General features: G+C 55.4%; 1 protein-coding gene across 2 annotated transcripts in view; it reads right to left on the reverse strand.

The window, feature by feature from the left end:
- Positions 1 to 6,897: 6,897 nt before the first annotated feature.
- The window catches only part of KCTD16 (potassium channel tetramerization domain containing 16), an 86,964-nt gene continuing 70,073 nt past the window's right edge, over positions 6,898 to 23,788 (reverse strand). For both annotated transcript variants that reach the window (XM_075441437.1, XM_075441436.1), the window contains exon 3: positions 6,898 to 18,161. In XM_075441437.1, coding sequence (XP_075297552.1) covers positions 17,710 to 18,161 — 452 coding nt within the window. In that variant the 3' untranslated portion in view covers positions 6,898 to 17,709. The remainder of the gene's footprint in view (positions 18,162 to 23,788) is intronic.

A 23,788-nucleotide genomic window follows, 5' to 3' on the forward strand; every position in this document is an offset into this window, starting at 1 on the left:
CCCAACGTGCCTCGCGCTGTAGCAAGGCAGATGGCTGTCTCTCCAGGTTTGCCTTTCTCCAAATTCATCTTTGTCCAGAGCCTTCCTCGCCGTTGCCCTCGCTGCCCATCACCAGGGCGGCTCCGCTTCCACGCGCTCTCCTGGCAGCAAAGCGGTCAAGGTCAACGGTGGGCTGCAGGAGACGTGCAGGTTCCCCACCACAGAACGCAGGTGGGTTTGGGGTGGTCCCGGTGCTGCATCGGGGCCCCGCACCCCCTCGGAGCTGCCCACGAGCTGGGGCAGCAGCCGCGGGTGGAGGTCCCACGTCTCGCAGTGGTACCGGGGGATGCGGGTCCCTGCTGCGGTTTTATTCCCCAGCACGGCGCGTGAAGCCCAGCGAGAGCCGATGGTTCCCTCCCGCTGCTCCTTCGGGGCGGGCTGAGCCCCGAGCCCCGCAGCTCCGCACCCCGTCGCGCCGGGTCCAGCTCCCGCAGCACCAAAGCACCGGGCGAGAGGGGCCCCGGCCGCGCGCGGGCGATGCTCTACCCTTCGAAGCGAGCGCCGGTACGGGCACGCTTTGCTCCCAGCAGACACAGCATCTGCCCAAGAACTGTCCAGAACTTTATACGCTTAAATTTGACACCACATACATTTAGCCATAATAGTAAAATCAGTGGGGCCATTAAAGTAGATTATGCACTAATAATTATGCAAATATTCCTTCAGTGAAACTATAAAAATCTCATGAAGATTTAGCACATGGCTATTACAAGGAAAGAAATAGGTGGAAAATGAAAATGAAGATCATTAACTTTAAGGAGTTAGGGGAATTTTTTTGCTGTCATTTAAATACATGACTCGGGATGCCTTTGCAGGTTTAACCTGGGGGAGATGATTAGTTATAGCGGCGCTAAAATACAACGGCAGGATGGAAATTTGGTCTGGCTGGAGAACGATTGCAGGAAAACAGAGCTCACCTGTTTTGTCCTTTTAGAAAGACCTTAAATACAGTATTAGGGCATGTATGAAGAGCAGAGTAACCTTCCTATTCCTATCAGGCAGGTCTAAAGGGAACATCCATTTTCCTGTTTCAGGGCATGGATCAGTGCTGGGAAGAAATTACAAAGCGGTTTGGCCGCTCCCCCCCAGTGCCCCTGTTTCCAGCTGCGGCCGGAGGAGCAGCAGGCGGGCGATGGCTGCCCCGGAGCGAAGCGAGGGCCTTGCTGCCCCACGAGCCGCAGCAGCTGGGTGTTTCACTGCGGCTGGTGCTGTGAAATGAGCTCGCGTCTGACGAGGAGCCCACCCAAAGGAGCCAGCTCAGTTTCACTTACTGAAGCTGGGCTCAGCAGCCAGCTCCTCATACAGCACTTTGCACTTCATTAAATTTGAGCACACAGGAACCACTGGAAGGGTCGACACCGTCGTGATAGGCGAGTCTTCAACGCTGATAGACTGATCCTGATGACAGAAAAAAAAGCTTTTTCTTTTTTTTTTTTTTTGTTATGCTTAAGTATTATCTTGGACATGTTGAAGTCGGAAACTTAAAGTGCATTTTACTGCTTGGCCCTGCTGTGGCAATGTGCTTCTCCAGGATGCTCGGGCTGGCCCAAGGAGACCAGCGGGAGAGGTGAGGAAAGCACAGACGCAGCTGAATGCCTCGCCAGAGGTTTGAAGCGGATGAGTACCCGTCCCTCCTCCCCACCTCGGTCTCTGTAGGGCAGCGCACGCAGCCGCAGCAGCAACTGCCTGGTACACCAGGGAGGGGAGAGGGAAATGTTCCCGCTTGCATTTTGCTTGCTGGGGAGGCATATTGTACAGCTGCAATTAAACTGCCAGGGTTTAGCTCTGCATTGTTAGCTGAATTTATTTCTTATCCGTACTGCTGGAAAAATAAACAAGCTTGTGAGTTAGAGATAAGTATTAATACTGCAGTGCAATGCAGAGCAGAACAAGCAGCACGCAGCAGCCGCCGAGGTAAAGAGCTGAAGGATATTTTATGTTCAGTGCAGCTTGCCCTAGACATAAAGCAAGGTATTAGACATGACACGAAGCTGTGAGTGATTGAAAATATACAAAGTTAGGAGGGAAAATCTTCAGTCCTCCGTGTTGCCTAGAAGTTGCAAAAACGCGTGAAGAGGCTGGTGAAGACTGGAACGATGTCTGTAGATAATTAGCTCAATATAGTGGATTTGTGGACAGCTCAAAGAGCTCAATCGTAACGCAGTGACAGACGTGGCAGTAGCTGTGTGGGGGACAATTTAGGTGGGATGAACAGTCCTAAGCAGGATACAGAGCTGGAGGGAAAGGTGGAGACGTCAGGACAGAGGGAAAATCATGGCTGAAGGTATCTGGACTTCTGCATTTTAGGGGGCTAGCTCTTGTTGGCACTGTAGTCGGGCACAGGTTTTCCCTTAAATAACAATTTCACCATGAAAGAAGAGAGGACTGTTGGGTTTGGTTTTGGTTTGGGGTTTTTCTGTTGGTTTTTGGTTTTGTTTTCTTCCTACAACCACGGACGCCAGTGACAATCGCAGGATAACCTGGCCGGGGCGGTGGGACCCGCTGCGCCAGGTCCCGTCGCCCAAGGCAGCGGCAGCAGGATACCACGTCTCTCCCCCCAGCGCTGTCAGCGCTCGGGAGACGGGGACGGGTCTCTGGCTGTGGGGGTGAACTCATCCCGGTGCCTGCGCTCCCGAGCTGGAGGTCACCTGGGGCTGGAGGATGGGCAGACGCAGCCCGGCTAATACTGCTGTTTACTGAGGGACTATGGGCGTAGGGACACATTTTTAACCCTGCTGTTACTGCACGTGTGGGCACTGACCCTCGCTGCCACCCAGCCCAGGCTGCACGCCACCACGGGACCGTGCCGCTCAGCAGCCCGGCCGCCCGCCCGCGTCAAAGCTGGCGACCGCGCTTGCGTTGCTATCGTTGCAAAGCCGCAGCCTCGCCCGCGTCCTCTGTCTTCGGCACCGCGTTGCCTAAAGCCGTGCTATTCCAGGCCGTGCTCTCTCCAGCTCTCACAGGTTGAGATTGGATCAGTTCCTTGAGGCCAGAGGCCAGGGAGAGATCTGGTGGCAACAGGAAAAATCGAGTTCCTCTCTCACGCGGCCCGTGGATGTCCGAGCCACGCAGCGTGGGTTGCTGAGCGCTTTTTACACCTATTTCACCATCAAGATCACAACATCAGTAAAATTCTGCGGATGTTCACAGCGCTTACAAGAAGAGAGACCATCTTATGGCAAAGCAAAGAAGGGGGTCAGATGTCATGGTCCTAATGAAGAGATTCTAACAGATAGAGCGAGATCACTTCCTTCAGGCTAATGGTGACAACAAAGGCTCACAGCTACACGAGGGGCACCATTTATTTCAGCACTGGTAACATCACTAAACTACACACTGTTCCAAATACCTCATGCTAAAATGACACATATTAGAGGTCTTTATTGGATTTTAAAAAATAATTAGAGTAGCTTAATAATAACTTCAAGTAACACAGAAAAGATCACAGAGAAAGCAGAAACTACGTTTTTGATATGTCTCTATGAGTGCCTGCCCCCTTTCAGCTGCCCTGGCAAGGGACCGTGCCACAGCAGGCTGTGAATTTAACTTGGGGGTTAACGTCTGTGGCTAAATAAGAGAGAAGGAAAGCACGGCTTTGTCTTCGGAGGTACAGCCAAGGTCATGGCTCTTGCCAGCAACACGTGCAGTCCGACGCAGACTTGGAGCCCTTTACCTGTTACTGCTCGTCTGTTGCTGGAGCTCGTCTTCGTTTTATATCAACTCATAAAGAGGGAAGAAGGGCTGGGGGGAGCGGAGTTCATAACGGCGTTAGGGTCAGATGGACCGAAATGGCTCCAGGGCTGCGCAGAGGGATCGCAGCGTTCGGTTATCCCCGTCTCTTGCCCCCACCCCTCCTGCCGTCACGGAGCGGGCGGTGGCAGAGTCCCCTCTCCTCCCCTCCCCACCTGCGTGCATCTCCCTCCCGCCGGCGCCTCGGCCCCGGGAGATCGCAGACCTCTCTGGTCCCGGTGGTACCAGCACAAAGCTGCCCGCGCCTCGTGCTGCGACCTCCGGGACTTCAGCGCTGCGGACGGGGTCTGGAGCAACAGAGCGGACGCAGAAGCAGCCCGCTGCCGGCTGGTCAGGAGCTCCACAAAGCCACACGCTAAGTTCAGTCTGCACTGAAACGTGCTAAATAGTTTTTGACAGTCCAGTACTGTCTAAAGCTCGAAGCACTCTGTAAATACTTCCCCGGCGGTTCGAGGGGTTGAACCCCAAGCAGAGTCTCCTCCCGCACCCTTCCTGCCTGCCCAGCTCTGTTTCACGGGTAAATGGACATTCGCAGGAATCACAGGTATTGGCTTCCCGGTTCCGTCAGCACTAAACCTTGAAATCGGGGAATGTTTTGCTTCAGTAAAGACTAAACAAAATCTGACAAAGGCTTTTAGATCTGGCAGCCTGGTGCAGCACAGACACACCTGACTGGGAGTTCGATAAGATGAGATGGTTTTAGTAGCTCTTGGCTACTCTTTGCTGTGATCTCTGGGGCAAAATAATCTTAATAGCTGTGCCTCACTTTTCCCTCCCATAAAATGGACATAATAATAAAACTACATCTGGAAAGATGCAAAATTTATGCCTCTGAGAGAATGTTTATAGTATTAGTGTTTTCAGTGATTTTTAAAGAGTCTCTGATGAAACAATTTTCTCCAGCGTTTCTTTGGGCGGCAGCTAATTTACATGCAGTTAAATTGCTTCAAATTTTGTTCGTCTTGCTGTGCTTTAAAAACCCTGAGCCTTTTGGGATAATTTGTTAGCCATCGGTGATATTTTTGTCGTCGCAGTCCTGCTGGGTGACTCAGTGTTGCGCCGACAGCCCCGTCGCAGAGCAGGACGCATCGGCAGCCGGTGCCGAGAGCGCAGCTCCTCTCCCTGCTGAGCGCCGTGGACGTTTTCTTGCTGATTTAAATGGCGCAGGAGCAGGAGCCATGCCAAAACAACGAGTTTTGTCCCTCCCTTTGGAGGACCATGGCTCCAATGTTGGACAATGTGGAGCAAATAATACACAATTCCAGGGTGCAATCAACACCACGCCATTCCATGGAGCCAGTCGCAAGATTGATCGTTTTGGTGTCAGTCACAAAGATCTCGCCCCTTGGACACCCCTCGGACCAAAGCGAAGCTCCTCTCCTCACGCTGCTCCCCACGAGCCCTGCCTCTGGCTCCTCCAGCTGAAGGGCTGCTCTCGTCGCCCATCTTTCATTCTTTCTCCTCCCGGTTTGCTCCCCATCTTGCAATCCTCCACCCTAGGTGAGCCTGCCGCTCCTCTGGCAAGCTCTGCCCCTCCAGCAGAAGAAGCCCCGTTGGAAGGTGCCCCGGAGGTCGTCTGGGCCAGCCTCCGGCTCCCGGCAGATGAATTCCCCCCTGGTTTCACACCCACCTCCACGCGCAGCTGAGCTGCTGCTTTGCCATTCTCCTCTCCGCCGCACAAAAGCCGCGCTCAGAGACCAGGAACAGCACCAGGGCGAGTTGTTAACACTCACGGTGTTCGCTCCCAGGCTGGGAGTGGGCTTGGTCGAAACCACACTCAGATCCTCCCTCCCCTGCCTTTGAAGGACCAAATCGCAAATTCCAGGTGTTTTTTCTCCTTTGTTAAAATTCTGCTAAGCTGATGGGGGTCTCGCCCTCTCGTATCGTTGTGGTTAAACAAGGAATGGGTGGACGAAGTATGTAGCAGAACACTTATATCATGCCTAAAACCTACCACATTTTCCTGGTTTTCTATTGACCTTTAATGGCTTATGTATATGCACATCTATGCATGAAAATACAGGGCAGAGTGGCCAAGAAGTGAGACTTCAATGCCAGTGGTGAAGACAAGATTTATATTTTAGAAATTGTTCTCATCTCTCAGCCCTGAATCAATGCATCCCATCACACTTCTCTACAGCAGGCATTCTGCTTTTAATATTTAAAAGGAAATATCTGCAGAGTGTGCGAAAGGTGCTGAGATGCCCGGTCAGCAGCAGGCAGAGCGCAGGCATCCGCACTTCACCCCGTCAGGGTGCCCGCTCTGGGGGGCTGGGGACCACCTCCCCCCCCCCCGCCCCCGGCAGGGAGAACTGCTCCCACAGAACTGCCCCCCGGCTGTGTTCCCTGCTTCAGAAATCCCCGTGAGGTGGCTTTGAGATCCGGGGTCTGGCTGGGCTTTCCATCAGCATCCTTGGCCCCTGCCCCCATGCCTTCCCAAATTTAGAAATACTTTTGTTCAGATTTACACTTCTAACCTACGCTTTTGATTTCTTTTTTTTAATTATTTCTTATGTGAAAAATAACCTCTGCTTTGTCTTGAAATTCCACTTCTATGTTGTATTTTTGATCTAGGAGTGGGATACAGCCTGATCACAGCAGAGATGATGTGTGCTGTCAGGAATAGAAAGGAAATCCCTCTGTGCCCTCGCTGGACAAAGCCTGCTGGAGGTGGAAGAGGGAGCAGGGAACAAACACGGGGATCACTTCTTTGTGGCCTCAGTGCAGAATTCCTCATTTGTTCCCCGGGCTCGTGGCTGGCCAGGTAACGGGTGTGTGCCCAGCAGCGTACGCCCGCCGCGTCGCTCCAAAAAGCCCCTCTGCCAGCCCCGCCGGCCGAGCCGCCTGCCCGCGGGCTGGGCTCCCCAGCCCAGCTCTGGTTCCAGCACCGTCAGTGACACCACGAGGGTCAGCCACGGTGCGACCAGCAGCCGAGGACGGGGTCTCTGCGGTCCCCTCCCCCACCCAAAGCCCTCCGTGCGAGGCTGGGGGAGCGGCAGGGGGCTGTGCAGCTCCCGGGCGACCGCCAGCGTCCCCGCGCCCGAGGCCAGCGCGCGCCGGCGGCTTGGTCCCCGTCACACGCTCCACACCAAACGCCTTTTTTGTCTTTGGTCAATTTTTATTTATCAATAAAACAATACTACAAAACATGGGAAACTTCTGCATTAAATACAGATCTGCTGTTACTTTGCCAGTTTTTAACCTGCTGTATTTACAGAGTTCACCCCCACGGAATTTTCGACAGCAGGACCCCAAGGGGGGGGGTGGGGGTGTCGCTGCCACCTCCTCGGCACCTACCAGCAGCGACGGGAGTGAGAAGTCGAGCAAGAAGTGAGTATCCTCTGCTGCCTTCTGCTCTCGCGTGAGACACTCTCGTGTCTCGGGTCCCTGCAGTGGGTTTCATCTCGGCCCTGCCCTCGGCCCGGCGGGGAGCGGCTGCTGCTGCGGGCTGGAGGGCGCGGGGGGTCTGCGTCCCCGCCACGCTCCCACCCCAGTCCTGCCCGACAGCGGAAGGGATTTTCCTCCTCCGCTGGATAGCAGCGAGGAAGCTGCTGAGCTCCTCCTTTGCTCTGGTTTTGGGGCACAGGAGTAACGCGTTCCCCTTTCTGCCCAGCCCATGGCTGTGCACGGTCACGCCTGGCCCTGCCCGAGCATCGCGTCTGGACGGAGCTGCCGAGAGCAGGAGGGTGACACGGGCCCTGCCCGGCCGCCTCGCCGCCCCATACCTCCTCCTCCTCTGTACACCAAGTGCGTGGACAGCTTGGCACTCGGGGGGCTGGGAGAGGCGTCCTCTCCTCCGACACGGGGTCGGCCACGCGATGAGCTCGCGCCGTCCCCCGCAGCACACCTTCCAGGCACGGGCAGCTCGGCTGGCCTGGTGCTGCTCACCCCGAGCTCAGGCTAGAGAGACTGCAGCTCCACCAGCGAGAAAAAGAAATACACGTAGGGAGAGATATATATATTTTTCTATATGTAAGCTCCTTTATATAGTTGTAAGGCAGATTAAAATTACTTCCTGGTATCACCTGGTAGCAAAGGGAAACGCTCCTACTTTGCATGCACATCATACTGTGCTGCATAGGGGAGGTAATTAAAGCCTCACTAATTATCATGCAGGTATTCTAACCTGAACATGCACTGCCCTTTCACACCTGCCCTGACACGAGAAGAAGACAAGGCAGTACTCAGCAGTGCTAGGAACAGCGAACGTCACCGTGCTGCCCTAGCGATCCTGCGGGAGCTGCAGAGCTGAGCCCCTGCTGAGGACAGAGGTGTGACCGCCGGGAGAAGACCTTGCCACCGCACCAGTGGGTCCCGACGTGTCCTCCTCGCTTGCAAGCTGGAAGGACTGAGATGGGGAGTGAGATGAAACCCCAAAGAGGGGGGAAGCGGAGGGACCCAGAGCCAGAGCCTGGGCTGAGCTGTGGACCAACACCTCTGAACACTTCTTTTTCCTCCCGGCTGCTGGAATTTGTCTTCACCTCAGCAGACAGTGAAGAAGAACAAGCTGGGTTATTTGACTCCACATGAAAGCAAATGGGGACAGCCATGGATTCCATAACAGGTCAGCATTTCTGAAGCTTTATGACCAGGGAGCTGGCCAGAGCCTTGCTAATGGGCCCTGGGCTGAGCAGCACGGTGCGAGACCACGCTGGAGAGGACAGCCCGCTCACACCTCGTCCCCGAGACCCTGCAGTCACGAAACCTCTGTAACCAGGCATGTTCACGGAGCTCAGCTTCCCAAGAACTACCACAGCATTGCCTACGACATAATCAAGTATTGTTGTAATTAAATAAAGTTGGAAGAAGCGCAAGAACAGGTACAGCGCTGCTGCTCTGCTCGTGGTCTCTCGAGGCACCAAAGGAAAGCAAATCACTTTTACAAAGCAAACTTCGATCTTAAATTGATTTCTTCCATTTTGGCTCTCTTCCCAGGCGATGGAAACAGTGTAGGACAACTAGCTACACCTCCCAAAAGCTCAAGAAGACTTCAGGGACGTTTTTTCTGGGACAAATGAGCGTGCTCGTCCTGCGGGATCTCAGACGAGATGCGCTGCTGCCTGCGAGCCACCTCTGTGCACCCCAAACCCTACGGACACCTCAGCGCACGGCTTCAGTTGACAGACGGCCCAAGAAAGGCTGCTTAGAACACTTGCAGCAAAAGGTGCTGTTTTGAAAAAGCCACAGTGCATTATGGAGGCGCACGGGTGCTGGAAGGAGTGGGGCTGTGCTTAATGATGGATGCTCAGGTTTGTGGGCAGCGGCTGTGCTTGCTGGGGCTCACTGCCATGGGGTGAAAGCGGGGGGGCCAGGATGGGGGGAAGGGGTTGTCCACAGGTCCGTGGAAAAGAGATTATTCAGGAATGCGCATGGGAAACAGGCCGGGATGGAAAGAAAAATGTGTGGAAGGGGGACATGCTGGAATGTGCAATAATGGATACAGTGCCGCTCTAAACGTGAAGGGTTTCAACTTCTGTTGTCAGTTCAAAACTGACCTAATTTTTCAGTTCAAAACTGACCTAATTCATACAAAAAAAAAGCAAAAATGGGTGTAATAAATCGTTATTAATTTCTCCTTTTTCTGAAGTGAAACATTTCTTTCATTTCAGGTCAGACGAAATGATATCTGTAGTTTCACATTAAAAAAAAAAGAAAATAGAAACTTCAATTTTTTGTTTATTCCAAACTGTCATTTAAAAAAAATAAATTGGTCAGCAAAGTCAGAATCCATTAGTCCGAAAGACCTCGTCCACACACAATGCAACAGCTCCCCAGACACCTGGAGCCCAGCTGTCTGCAGTCGCTGCTCACGCTGCGGGTGCCACACGCCCAGAGCAATCCAGGTCTACACCAGTGGGCTGAGAGCAGCCACCCGCGCTGCCTCACGTGCGACAAAAACTGGCGGCAGCAGCGTCACCGCTTGGTTTACGTGCATGGAGGCAGCTTTGCACGAGCGCACTACTGTGTGAGCTGGGTGTCACCTTCACCCCCCGTGAGGACGCCAAGCCAGCCCCAGCAGAGGACGATGCTGCCAAGCACCAGGCAGCGAAGAGCCCCGGTGCCAAAGGGCAGCCGGGAGGAAGGCGGCAGGTGAGCGGGGTTACTGCCCCCCACCCCCTCGGCTCCAGAGAAGGGGTCGCTGCGTTGGGAGAGCCGTGATGGCAGCTCAGGGAGCCCAGGGCCCTGCCGCCGGCTCCGCAGGCGCTGGCGTGCTCTCACCGATGCAGGAGGCGGGCATCTTCTGCGGAGGCATCTGCTGGGGTGGCCGTGGCGTTGTCATCTGGCTCGCGGTGCCCCCAGCGCCGGCCGCTCGCGGGCTGCCAGCGGAGCGGGTGCAGCCGGCTGTGACTGCCGCACGGCGAGCATCACGCCTCGCCATCTGAGGAGACGCAGCTTCCAGCACTGCTTCGCTTTCCATATGCTTGTGCAGATACTGTAACATCCAAATCCCTGCTCTGGTGAAGCACCATATGGGGGGAGCTTTGCAAAGATGGCATCTTTCACCTTCTCCCAGGAAGCGGCCATCGGAAAGGGCTTCCTCTGAGGAACAGCCAAGTACCACAGATTAAAAAATAATAATTAAAAAAAAAAATCATCCCAGGATCCTCAGCCCCACAAGTGAGCAATTGCCTGGTTTTCTGGCTGCCTCAGGCCCAGCTTGCCTACAGCGATGCTTCCCAGGCCGGGCCACGCCAGTGCGTGCACACGGCTGGAAGAGCGATGCGAGCCGGCCCCTCCGGAGCGGCCACCACAGCAGCACCGAGCCCCGACCACCCCCCGGGCAGCTGGGCAGAAGGGACGAAGACACCACAACAAACCCAGATTATGAGCCTGCCGTTCCCAGACCAGCACCGTGGGGGGAGAGGACCGCAAACGCCTTCCTCCCACCCCCGGCAGCCGCTCTCTCCTGGCCTCTCTGCAGCAGCTCCCGGCGGAACGTGAAGCCTCAAGGCCGGGCACCATGTGCGGGCCCGGGGACTGCCCGGGATGGACGGCGAGGGGACCTGCGCTGGGGAGGGCCACGGCTGGCTGTCCCTCCACGCCTGGAGGAGACATCCTGCCGTTCCCTCTGCATCCTCCTCCTCCTCCTCCTGCCATGCCCTGCGCTTTCTCCACTTGTGAGGCAGCCACCGGCTGTAATGCAGCCACCCCTCCCCAAGGCATCTTTAAAACGACAGCGGATGAAAGTATCTCAAAGTGTTCTCTGGCAGGTGGCCCCTGACGCAACGATGGCTTTTCCAGAAGTATTGCTGCTGGTGACAGCACTTCCAAACCACGGCATCCGAAAACCGCTGTTCAAGACAGGGAGGCAGAAGAATCTCACCCTGCAACCACTGAACTGTTATTTTCAGCCCAATCCAGAAATAACTGAGGGAAAAAAAAAAAGCAGCCAAACCACCTTCAATGGAGAAGAATCCCCAGCCTGCAGGGAACTGGTTAACACGAACCGATTCTAAATCACAAAGCATGTATCTATCTATACACTGGGGTGTATACATATATATATGATTTAAATATGACAGTTGAAGGATACCAACTTGTTTATTGTTGTCTGTGCTCTCACAGTGTGTATGCACTGATTTATCCGAACGGCAAGACACGAAGGAGCTGCAGGTTTCAGCCGCCCAACGCCACAACACTGATAGCTGTACTGTTCACCAGTGTACTGCGTAACACCCAGCCCACAGACGGAAACATTCAGCGTGGAGTGGCTCTCCTCACCTCTCGTCATCCTAAAGTAAAGGTCATCTCCTCCGCCAGCAGCGACGCTGGAGCAGAAGGCAACAGCAACACTCCCATTTGCCACCTGCGAGACTCCACAAACAGGCATCTCCGTGAGCAGTTGGACCACAGCTACCTGGCAGATGCCATCGCACGAATGACTCCACGCAGGTCACAGCTATGGCTTCGTTGTTTTTCCCAAGACTTCTCTTTTTCTGTCATGGTGTTCTTTGTACCAGGGAAATACAGCAGGCTAAAAGCTACATGAATTTTTTTTTTTTTTTTACATACCACAGTAGAAACAGTTACCAAGTTATATTTGTCAGAGTCACAGTAGTTTATGCATATTTGCTATTCACAGACTGCAGAATATTGCCAATAACCTCACTGGTGGGGACTGACAACACGGAGATACATGCATTCATGTGAGACCATAATCAAGGATGTCTATACTGTAATAAGCACATTCATTTTTTTAAACACCTTCCAGTAAAATTGTTTCCTTTAAATTTGTAGTTAAAACTTTTTTTTTTCCACAATTACGCACAAAATAACCTGTAAACAATTTGACATTACACTTATGTACAAGTGAACCACGTTGGAAAGTAGAGAGGTAATTCAGTGGGTGCCACTTAATAATCTACACCACTGTGCAACAGACTGACTCAGCCTCGGCAAAGTCATGAAGTGCTTGTATGAGGTCCGAAAACGTCACATGAGCAAGGCCCCGAAGAGATCGCAAAGCCGCCAAACCCCCCTCCAAGTCCTGGGTTGGCTGCGAAAATATTGCACTCGCCGCACTCGCTGCTCTAACGCGGCGCCCGCGGAGACCGACGCGCCCGGCCAGAGCCGTCCCGCGGGGCCGGGAAGGGGCCGGCACCCACCGCCCCGTGCGCCCGCTCCTCGGGGCCGGGTGCCACGGCCAGGGGAGCGGGCGAGGGGACGCCGGAGGATGCTCCCCGCCGAGGTCCCGCGATCCCCGCTCCGCCAGCTGGGCCCCGCCGTCCTTCTGCTTCGCGTTCGTGAGAGTTGTCTGTTTAATTCTGAATCCTGCTTTGTTGCCTTTGCTTTATCATTGCTACAGTTTAAAATCTGTCATATCATACTTATAAACTGATTCTTCAGCTAAGTGATATCGATGCCAAGAAAAATAAAGAATGTCTTTTTCTAATATAAATAATTTAAAAGTGCTTTTTTTGTTCTTTACTATTAATCTACAAAACCCCGCTGGGGCATAAGCTATCCATAAGACTGGACAATTAATTTGTACCATGATATACATGGGGCCTTATGCATAAAGTACTCTGAAAGTCAAGTCCACACGCATACTCGCAACGGTGGAAAGGGCTTCAGGGCAGGGTAAGGAGCTGGAAAGTCTTCCCCGGCCTTCCTAGGGCTGGGAGAGCAGCGTGAGATACGGCTGAAGGTCTCCATTACATTGTGGTCATGGCCAATAAAGATCAACCTTGTTTTCTCCTTCAGCCCACAGCTTTGCAAATCAAACTGACCAACAGACTCTCAAAACTAGAACTAAAAACCCAAAACGTGTCCCCCAGAGTGCTGTGAAGCATCCATATGGTGCGTGCAGAGGATTCAGGGGAAAAAAAAAAATAAATACCGTGATCCCCATAAGTCTACGTAAAGCCAGGCATCCTCCCTTCGCCTCCCCGGGCGCGTGAAGTCCCGCTCCCAGCCGTACGGATGCCACCCACACTGCTCCAGGCCAGCACCCTAAGCAGAGCTTCAGCAGGACGACGGAACAGCCACAGGAACCAAAGACGGGCTCTGCCAGGCCATCACCAAACGACCAGACCCGTTTGCCACACACAGAAGTGATGAACGTTGCGGGCAGCGTAAGTGGATGTGAATTTTATGGCAGCTTAACAGCTTTCTCTCCTCCTCACCAACGCCAAGGGCCCCTTTTTCTCCAGACCAGGTGTTTTAGCAGAGCCTCAGTCCCACCGAAGTCAGTGTAAGCTTTCAAATTAGTTTCAACAGAACTTACATTTGGTCTTTGCTACGTGTGGAAAGCAGCTCAAAGCCCAGTTTGCTCCCAGATGCTTTAGAAAGAATAAAGTCCTCATTACATGAGTTTCATTTCAGCTTGCTGCCAATAAGCGGCCACAAATGTCCCAGGGAGAGACAGGGTTCTCTCACCGCGACAAAGCAGAGCTGAGCTGAATGCTTGTAGAGCTCAAACCCAGCTATGTTTCAGACAACTTCTTTCTCCCAGTTTCACCCCCCACTGCGCTGCACCCATGTCCCTTTCCTTCGCTGCCTCCTCTCAGCAGGAGAGCAGAGGGGGGCTGCAGCCCCCCAGCCCTGCGCAGCCGCAGGGAAAGGCCAGGAGGGAGGCAGGGCCCTGACGTGCCGAGCACCCACCGCATCCCCCGACCTCTGCCGCGCTGCCCGTTGGGTTTGAGGCACCGTTTGGACACCCAGCTACTGCGGGAGTTTCTCCTGCTCCTTCTCCCAGCGAGTGGTGTCACGGCCCGCAGACGGGGGAGAACAACCTAGCCAAAAGGCATAAGGGCACGCCTTTCATCCCAGGGTGCACCTACATCTAGCTAGCTATGTATATGTATATGTACCTGTATATATGTATATCTACATGTGCATGACATTATTTTCGGGAAGAGGTCTTCCAAAGCTAATGCATCACCCTCCCGTGACAAGAAAAATGACTTCTCTCAGCGCCTTTATGGGGAGGACACCAGCAGCAGGAGAAGGTTCGGTCGCTCTTTCCCAGCCCGCTGCCACCACACGTGAACCACGGGGCCGTCGGGTAGCAGTGTTTTTAATTACACCAGCGGCAGGGCCGGCGGCAGAACAAGGTGCCCGACGCGTGGCTCGTTGGGGGGCTGCGGTTCTCGGCGCAGGGCACCAGTGGTCCGGAGAACAGCCAGGAGGCAAGGCGGGAGCGAAGGGGACCTTCGAGCAGCAGTGACGGACGCTGCGCAGCACCCCGCATCAGGCTAGCCCCCCTCAGGGGGGGGTGGACGGCTCCCCGCCATTGCCAAGGGCTCCTCCGCAGCAGAGGCCCTTCCACCTAGAGCCTGCCAGTCCGTCTGAACGGCAAAAGCCCCCGAAGCACAGCCCCCAGCTCCCTTTTATACCAAACCACCGTGTGAAACCACTGCAAGGTGAAGCCCGAGCGGAACCGGAGCCCCGCAGCAGTGCAGCAGGACACGCACAGGAGCACACGCACGCGCCCACACGCCCGGGCACCCGCTCTGCCCGCTCCATCCCAGCTCGCAGCAAGCAGTGTGTTTCCCAGCAGGGTCAGCCTGCCTGTGATTACTGAAGTTTAAGACCTTTATTTCTGTAGCGCTGGAGAGTAATAACCATTTCATCTAAAACTGAAGACATGAAGGCCACATAAATCAAGCCCATTCGGGCGCATTTCATTTGGTCTAATTTTTCTACAGTTATTAATCATCGTGCAATCCTGAACGTCAGTCTGCGCACACACACACACAAACACACACAGATACCCCTAGTGCCTGACTTCCACTCCGTCTCACGTATTTTATAGCCCAAGTATTTGTGATATTAAAAAGAGAGAGGGAATGATCTGGAGCGGTGGGAAGGACAAGGTTTCAGCTGCAGCCCGCTGCCGAGGAAGCGGGGTGATCCGCCCCGAACTGCGTACCCATCCGGAAATCCCGAGGGTCAGCCCTATCTGTTCCCCAGTTTTTTGCTTGGTGCCAGAGCTGGGGGACAAGATGCAGGAAATGTTGAGCAGGGAAAGAAAAATGTCCTGACCTAGCCAACAAATAACTAAGAGGAGCCACATGTGTGGATCCGGTGCAACACATTGGTTTCCGTGTGAAAATGTGCCTTCCGAGCAGGTGAGCGGAGGGCGGCACAACCACCACGCTGCAAGTGCCTGTCTTAAAACCTGAACTGGTTCTCCAGCCTGGCCCCAACCAATGCGGGGTCTTCTCCTTGAGCGCAGCATTTCCCAGGTCAGACCCTCTGTCCCACAATCCTCACTCTGCGTCACCAACACGGCGTGTTCGCTGTCACAAACAGCACCCTTCTCCTGGGTAAAACCTCGGCAGAGGTGATGCCAAGCTGCCACGCTCCAGCCCTGCTCTCCACAGACTGGGAGATGTATTGCTGGGAGGGTTCCTCTCCCTCCCTACAGCCAGCTCATGCTTCTGGATCACTCTGGACAAATATTGCTTCCTTTTTTGCTGGTAAAATTTGCATCCTCAGCAATAAACACCTGCACAACGCCTGCAGCTGAGCGATGGGCATGAACCGGCCTGGGTGTTCGTGCAGATCTTACGGTTCTTCTGGCAAACCAGAAATGTCCCAGCGGGGTGTGTGGGCGCCGTGGGGCCCTGTGAGCACACAGGTACCACCTTGCTGCAACGGCCGGAGGATCGACAGAAAGAATCTGTGCGTACCTGACATCATCTCCCGTGGCAGCCTCTGAAATTTAAGAGGGGGGCAGCCCTGGAACCTGCAGGATGATAAATAAGTCAGGATCAAAGTGCTTTGTGTTACCAGCACTATCACTTCCCATATTTTTATATATACATATAAAATCTTGTTGTTCCTGTGCTTTTAGAAAATGAAAGATTTATCTCCAAAACTCCAGCTGCTTTGTTCCCAGCTATGGCCACACCAGGTCAGCTGGAGCAATTAATTTCTCCATCACTCTCCGTGGCTTGCCCGCCCTGGCAGCCCGAGCTCACCCCGGAGCCGACCCCCCTGACCCTTACCTGCTCCAGGTTTTGCTGGCCCTACGCCTCTGAGCACTTGCTAACAGCCGGTTCCTGGGCGCTCGCCAGTCCTGCCACTGTGCTCACGCACTACCCGGCAACGACAGCCCGCTGCCCCCCACAGACCCACTCCCCTTCCCCGAGCTCCGCGCCCAGGCGGCCGTGGGACCCCCACTCCGGTCAGTGCCCACGGCTCCCCGGCCAGGAGGACAGCACAGGACACGCGCCGCGGTTTGCTGGCTCACTTCCCACCACCGGCTGTGGATGGGACCGACACCGAGACAGCATCTGCGGGAGGGATACGGTACCATCTCCTAGGGTTTGTGTTTTCCCTCGAAACCCACGCGACAGAAACACGCCGCGCCCGTCCAACGGCAGCCGCCCGCCCGCCCGCCGGCCCAAGCACTGAGCGTGCCTTGTTGGGCGGAGAATTCCTCGCGTTTGCTCCTGTGCCGGACAGGACCCAGCGCCCGCCGGCCCCGCCAGCCCACACGCTCCTGGCACACACGCCGGGCCAGCCTGCAGAAATCGGCCATCCTCACCAGCACGGCCACTCCGGAAGAGTTCCTACAGCTTTCCAACCGGGATCACCACACTTTCATCCCAAGGCACAGGAGAGCCTTGAAAAACACGACAAGAGGCGTGGGGAGGAGACGGAGGGAACAAGGTCATCAGAACCAGGCGGAGTATTTTGCTGACAGCAACAAAGAGCCACGCACGGTTCCCTGTTCTCCGCTGAAATGCGTTTACGGTGGCTCGGAGAAGGGGGAAAAAGAGAGAGCGGGAGCCGGGGAGAGAGACAGTCAGACGGGTTTTCTGCTGTTCCCACCTCAAAGACCTGAAGAAATGCAACAACCACAGACTGCTAAAAAATGCTCTTTTCTGAGAAAGTGCAGTTATAAGGAGAGAGCCAGAAAATCTGTAAGCAATATATATTGATATATATATACATATATATATACACAGAGAGATATATACACACATATATATATATGCACATATATATATACACATGCTTAAGGTAAACTGTCCTGGCATAGCTCGTTTCTCCGAGCTGTGTCCACCCCTCCCAACAGACACACGACACGGAGAACGCAGAAGGCATGCAGTCCCCAGGCACCCCCGGCCACCGCCCGCTCGCGGGCCGCGTTCCCGCCGGCAGCACCAGCACCCGCGCACCAGCGTCTCTTCTCGTCGGTACGGTTGTGCCCTTAAGGTAATCAGCTTGTGTAAGACAGAGGTTACAAATAAAAGCGTTTGTCATTGTGCTTCCACGACTGGAAAAATACCGTTACCCTACGACTATAAATGTTAAGGTGAAATAGGCAAATTAGGCAGCACTATAGAGATGGATTTTTTGTGTGTGTGTGTGACCTAACAAATAATTATTATCGGGAATTATTTTCGTATCCCTTAGGACCTTGCCCTAACGGTAATCAGGTCGTGTGCTTTCCCCACCCTGAGCCTATAGGTGGTACTTCCGCAGCAGTTCGGATTGCCAGGGATGTTTCCTTTCCGGAAACCTGTCTGGGATTTTGATTTTTAGGAAATCCTGGATACATTTTTCTAGCTCCTCCTCAATGGAGAGCTTCTCCTTCACCGCTTTTTTCTTGCTGGAGTTGGACTCCCGGGAGCCGGAGGTGAGAGTCCGGAGCAGGTCGCTCTTCCTCCGGATCTCGGACTGCTGCAGGAGCTGCACCGGCCCCTTCTTGGCCGGCCGGTCCAGAGTCTGTATGTTGGGCTGCCGGGTGACGGGGCCGCAGATGACGGTCTCCTGCGGGGAGCTGGCCTCCGACTGGCTGTCGCAGCTCGACGTCGACAGCTCGTTGCACGACGTCCCGCTCTCTCCCTCCTTGTCGCCTTTGCCGTTCTTGCAGCAGCAGTCGCAGTGGGACGAGGACCAGCGGGAGGGCTCACCTGCAAGAGGAACAGAGAGGGCCCCGGGGTTACCGACAGCTCCGAACCCCCCGCCCGCACCCACAAACCGGCCGCTCACCCACCGACGAGCTGCTCATCCCCCGCGGGGAGGGACGCAGCCACCCAGAGCAGCAGGGGACATCTCGGGGAGCTTTCCTGAACATCACCACACACTGCCAGAAAAACCTCCACCCACTCTCAAGTGGGAGCTGGTGTCCATTAACACTGGAGCGCCTTCACCCGCTCCGCTCGCACGTGTTGCTCAGGGCCCCCGAGACATCCAAACCAAAAGTTTTCCGAGAGCCTCAGTGAGCAACAGCCACGCAAAGATCCAGCCAGTTGTTGACCAGAGCGACCAACCCTTGTCGCTTCAGGAGCCCTCATTGCTTTTCAGGCCTGTAATGATTTGATGCTATGTGCACCCACCAACCCAAGGCCAAACCCTGAGCAGATCACACGGGGCTCTTTCTCCCTTAAGAGAAAATCCTGATGAAGTCCACAGAAATTTTGCCTGAGTAAAGACAGAGGAGAAAACAGAACGAGGGCTTCAGATTTTGTCATTCCTGATCCGCTCCTCCAGGCTTTAACTGTATGTGGGTTCCTTTGAATTCAACAAGCTCCTAGGAGCGAGCAGAGGTTACAGAGCCACGGCCAGGCTTACTTGCTCAAAACAGACCACAAAATGAGGAATTTTTGGCTGCCAGAGGAAGGCAGCGCCCAGGAGTCAGGATGCTGGCAAGGCCTGCTGCTCCTTCGCATCCCAGCTACCACCCCCCCATAACACAACGGGTCCAACAACTCGTTCCCTGGGTGTGTGTTTAATAAAGGCAAGTCTGGACAGGAGGGAATAAAACTTGTTTGCATCTGTCTTCCCTGGTGCGCAAAGCAGCCCAGGCTGTACCGAGGTGGCTGCAGGGACCGACGGGTCTCACCTGGGAACGCCCGGCTGCTCAACACCACGGAGCCCTGCGAGCCCCATCGCCCCTCTGCCTTTGACAGGGCAGCATCAAACACGCTGTTAAATCCAACCTACCTCTCTTTTTTTCCCTCATTTGCCTTGCTCAGGTTAAACCCAAAGAGCCAGGGGTCTGCACTGATCATCTTTGCACAATTACGCACAGCGGCAGAGTCCCACCCCTCGTTCGCAACTGTGCACCACGGCTCAGCGCAGGCAGACGCCCCATCACGGGCTCTGCCCCAGAACAGAGCCCCGTGAGCAACACGGCCCGGGCCAGCGGCTCTCCGTACAGCGGAGACGAAATCCCAGCCACTGTCACCGCTCCACGGAGGGGTCATGGCTGCCAGCACGACCGGCGTGTGGCCCACCCAAGGGAGCAGGCGGCGGGAGGATGGCTGGCACCGCAGCGCGAGGTGCTACGGCCAAGCGAACGCGAGGAGGGAACGGCAGAGGAGGGAGTGCAGAAAGCACAATACACAGATCCTGAGTACAGGCAGCGCACGCTGATCTTTTTCTGGATCTTGCAGATAAAATCCTGGCAGCCACAGAGGAAGGCAGTGCTGGGGGCTGCAGTCTCGCCCCCAGCACGCGGCGAGGAGCGGGGCTGCGGGAGGCATGCCAGCACGGGGAGACGGGGGGCTGGCAGCGCTGCGTGGCTCACTGCCCTAGTGAGGCCCCATCTGGAGTACTGTGTCCAGTTCTGGGCTCCCCACTTCAAGAAAGATGAGGAGCTACTGGAGAGAGTCCAGCGGAGGGCTACGAGGATGGTGAGGGGCCTGGAACATCTCCCCTACGAGGAGAGGCAGAGGGAGCTGGGCTTGTTCAGCCTGGAGAAGCGAAGGCTGCGAGGGGACCTTATAAATGCTTACAAATATCTGAAGGGTGGGGGTCAGGAGGATGGGGCCAAGCTCTTTTCAGTGGTGCCCAGCGACAGGACAAGGGGCAATGGGCACAAACTGAAGCAGAGGAAGTTCCGTCTGAAGATGAGGAAGAACTTCTTCCCTCTGAGGGTGACAGAGCACTGGCCCAGGCTGCCCAGGGAGGCTGTGGAGTCTCCTTCTCTGGAGATATTCAAGACCCGCCTGGACAAGGTCCTGTGCAGCCTGCTCTGGGTGACTCTGCTTCGGCAGGGGGGTTGGACTAGATGACCCACAGAGGTCCCTGCCAACCCCTACTACTATTCTGTGATTCCCCACGGGACACACAGGCATCCAGCCCTGGAGATGACACGCTTCCCAACGGCACGAAGAGAAACTAAACAGAACAAGTAGCTCCTCATGACTAAACAAAGCGTTCAAACAACACTGCTCCCACTGCTCCGAAGAGCGTTCGTTGTTCTAAGTCTGTAATCATCCCGGGGTTTACATTTTCATTGGATTACACATAACTCTTTGTCCTTTTTTAAAGCAACAAATCAAAACAGTAACGCCGATTCAGGTGACCATTGGCCACTTCTGCCAATAAACATCTCTCCCACACGAAAAAGAATGCACACAGCCCGCTATCAAGTTCAGAGCTGGGTAGCAGCAGGTGCCTGGCTTCCCCAGCCTCCGGGGAGTTGCATTTGGGAAATTGTCTTCTCCGTCACTGACAGCCAGCACACCCCGAATTTCTCCAGACATCTGTTCCGCTCTGTGGCTCAGCAGCGCAGCAGCTTTGGCCATCACCGGAGCAGGCAGGGCCGGCAGCCTTGGTCCCGGCGGGCATCCCCCTGCCCAGCCAGACCGGGACCCACCGACAGCTCACGGTGCCCTCCCCGCGACTCGGCCACACACACAGCAGAGGCTTTCGGGAAACAGAGTCCTTCATCACCTCACCCGCTGGTGACGGGAACCCCGGAATAGCGCTTCACTTATTTCCCGATTCCTGCAGCGCGCGGCTTGACTTTTTCTTTCACAGCTGGAGGCCTGCCCAGCCGCAGTAATCCGTGACAAAGGGGAAGAGCTGGCACCGACAGCGACTGTTCCCTGACCAAACCACTGCAATCATCACGGATTTAAATGTCATTTGGAAGCATCCATCTTCCCACTAAAATGTAATTATCATTTCCAGCTCATGCAGATTGGTAACATCACCCAGATCAAGACAAGCGTAGTTTCGCTTTGCGACTTCAGCCCAGCCACGCAGCCCCTGGCCTCCCCCCGGAAAGGAGCGGGGCCCCGGGGCCGGTATCGCTCCCGGGGGCTCCCGGCCCTTCTTCCAGCGCTGCGAGGGGCAGGGGCTGGGAGAGGGGCAACGGCCGGGTCAGAGCTGCAGTGCTGGCCCTGTGCTGCTCGCAGCAGCGACAGGCAAAGCGTGGTGCTGGGATCACGGTGGCAGGGGGGGGGGGGGTGAGGCCGATGGGCACCCTCTTCCTCACCCCAAAGTGACCATTTGCTGCCACCGCTCCAGAGACAGGTCCCCATTGAAAAAATGGGTCAGAAAAAGAAAAAAAAATGATGCTGCCAATTTCAATGCCCCAAGCCTTGGGAGCAGACCCTGGAGAAGGGGCGTTTGCAAGCTCATGGCAGCAAAACGTTCAGAAGCTGCACTGCTGATAGTCGCTGCCCTGCTCTCTCATTTCTCCATCTTTTTCACAACCACGAACACAATGCATATAATTTACAGAAAGAGGTGGAAAAACAAAAGTGAGGAAGCCCCTCCTCATCTCTTCCTTCCTCTTCCTTGTCAATGATGAAGGAGTCTTTCAGTCTGTGAGCTGTGTGGCTAAATTTAATTTATAGACTGGCTCGAAGACCTGTTTGTGTATCTTGTCTGAAAAAAGTCAATAATGTCTAAACTGAAATTTTTTATCATTTGCTCGGCTTTGACAGAGGCATTATGTATTGTGCCTGTGTAAAACCCCGGTCACACGTGCTTCTGACAAACAGACCACGAGCTGTATTGATCCGCAGCTCCTTACGGCCGCTGGCACTGCAGCTCGGCCAGGGGCTCCCTGCGTTGCAGCCACCGGCTGCCCCTGCCAGGGACGGCTCCCCAGCCTCTGCCCTTCCTCACGGCAGGACCAGCTCTTCCCGCCAGCAACACGGCACAAACGGACCAGGTGGAAGGACGGGAGCTGGCGAGGGTGTTTCTGGCCGGGCCCTCTGACACAGAGCTGCGGGGAGGAGAGGGTCTCCCTCCCGGCTCTCCCGGCCGGCGCGAGGCAGCTCCAGCTCCCCTCCTCGCCGTTTGCTCCGCACTCGCCTGCAATGACGTTTTCTCTTCTCACCTGTAAAGTCAGTAATTTTCCCCGTGCTGCCTGTGTGCATTTAAGGAGGACAGCGAATCCTAACGGAGGGATTTGACGAGCACCACTGCTGCCGCCAGCTCCTTCTGGCCGTGTTTCCCCTCCTCTGGTTGCCAGGCTCCCTCCCCGCCGTGGTCCGAGGGCATCGGGGCCGAGCACCCGGCAGGCAGCACCGGGGATGCTCGCCCGCTCCCACTGCCCTTGCTGCTTCCCCACCCCACGCTGAACCGAATGAAGCCTGAAAAATGGTAAAAAAGGACTCAAGAGGGAAAAGGTCCCTGCCTGGGCCAGCTCCCATCAGCACGCTGTGCAGCCGCCTCCTCCATCCCACCTGTGGCTCCGAGCACGGCAGTTTGTGGTGCCTCCCTAAGAGTTTCTAGACAAATTCACAGGGGCACGCAGCTAAAGCCCGGCCACATCCCTCAGCAGCAGGACAGCCCATGAAACCCAAACCAAAGGGCTGCGCTCGCCCAGCCAAGGACAAAACTCCAACATGTGCCTCAAGTGCCCAAACAGCCCGGGCACCAACCGCCGGGCACCGACCGCCGGACACCGACCGCCGGACACCGACCGCCGGACACCGGAGCACTGCAGCGGCACAGGACATTGCCACGATCACCTAACGGAACTTTGCAAACCGGAGCTAAGGTCTGGCCCACACCTAGGTCACAGACTCCTCACAGCTGAGCCTCTAACCTCACAGCTACGGGGAAGAAGCAGGGGGTCCAGCCGCTCGTGCCCCGCCAGAGGGGCCGGACCCCGCTCGGGGATGGCCGCAGGGGCAGGGGGACCCACCAGCTGCCATCAGGCACATCTAGAGCATATACTTCATTGCCACAAACCAAGCCTTTTATAAGTTAATTAAGACCTAATAGATGCGAATTTCACTTAATGAATATTCAGCAACGCTGGGCATGCCGCGAGTGAGCCGTGAGGCAGAAATCCAGCTATTCATGAGGCAGAATAGCACAAACCAGGCGAGATCCGGGTGCTGGAAACAGCCGTGGGGTTTGGCGAGGTTCCCCAGGCACAGTCCCCCTGCCCGCACCGGCTCGCTGGGAGCCGAGCTGGTGGCTGCCGTGGGGACGCAGAGCATCATCTTGGTGGCGATGCCAGCGCCCGGCTCGGCGGCTGCCGCAGCAGAGCCCGGAGAGCGCAACCCAGCGAGCTCCTCTCCGCAGAGAAAGAAGGGGCAAAGGTGAACAGATTTCCTTCTGACAAACACATTTTTGACGCCTTCAGACGGCGGGGAAGTCTGTGTGCACAGCTAAGGGCGCTCTCAGCAGCCCCCGGCCGGGCTGGCGTCCCGCCTGCCCAGCACCCTGCCCTCGCTGCCCTGCGCCCAGCAGCACGCAGCCAGAGCCCAGCAGCGCCAGCCGTGTACTTCGAAGTTAGCTACAAAACGGCCTGAAGTTTTATGCTGAAAAGCCCTTGATATAA

Source organism: Opisthocomus hoazin, chromosome 22, assembly GCF_030867145.1.
Source record: "Opisthocomus hoazin isolate bOpiHoa1 chromosome 22, bOpiHoa1.hap1, whole genome shotgun sequence".
NCBI lineage: Eukaryota > Metazoa > Chordata > Aves > Opisthocomiformes > Opisthocomidae > Opisthocomus > Opisthocomus hoazin.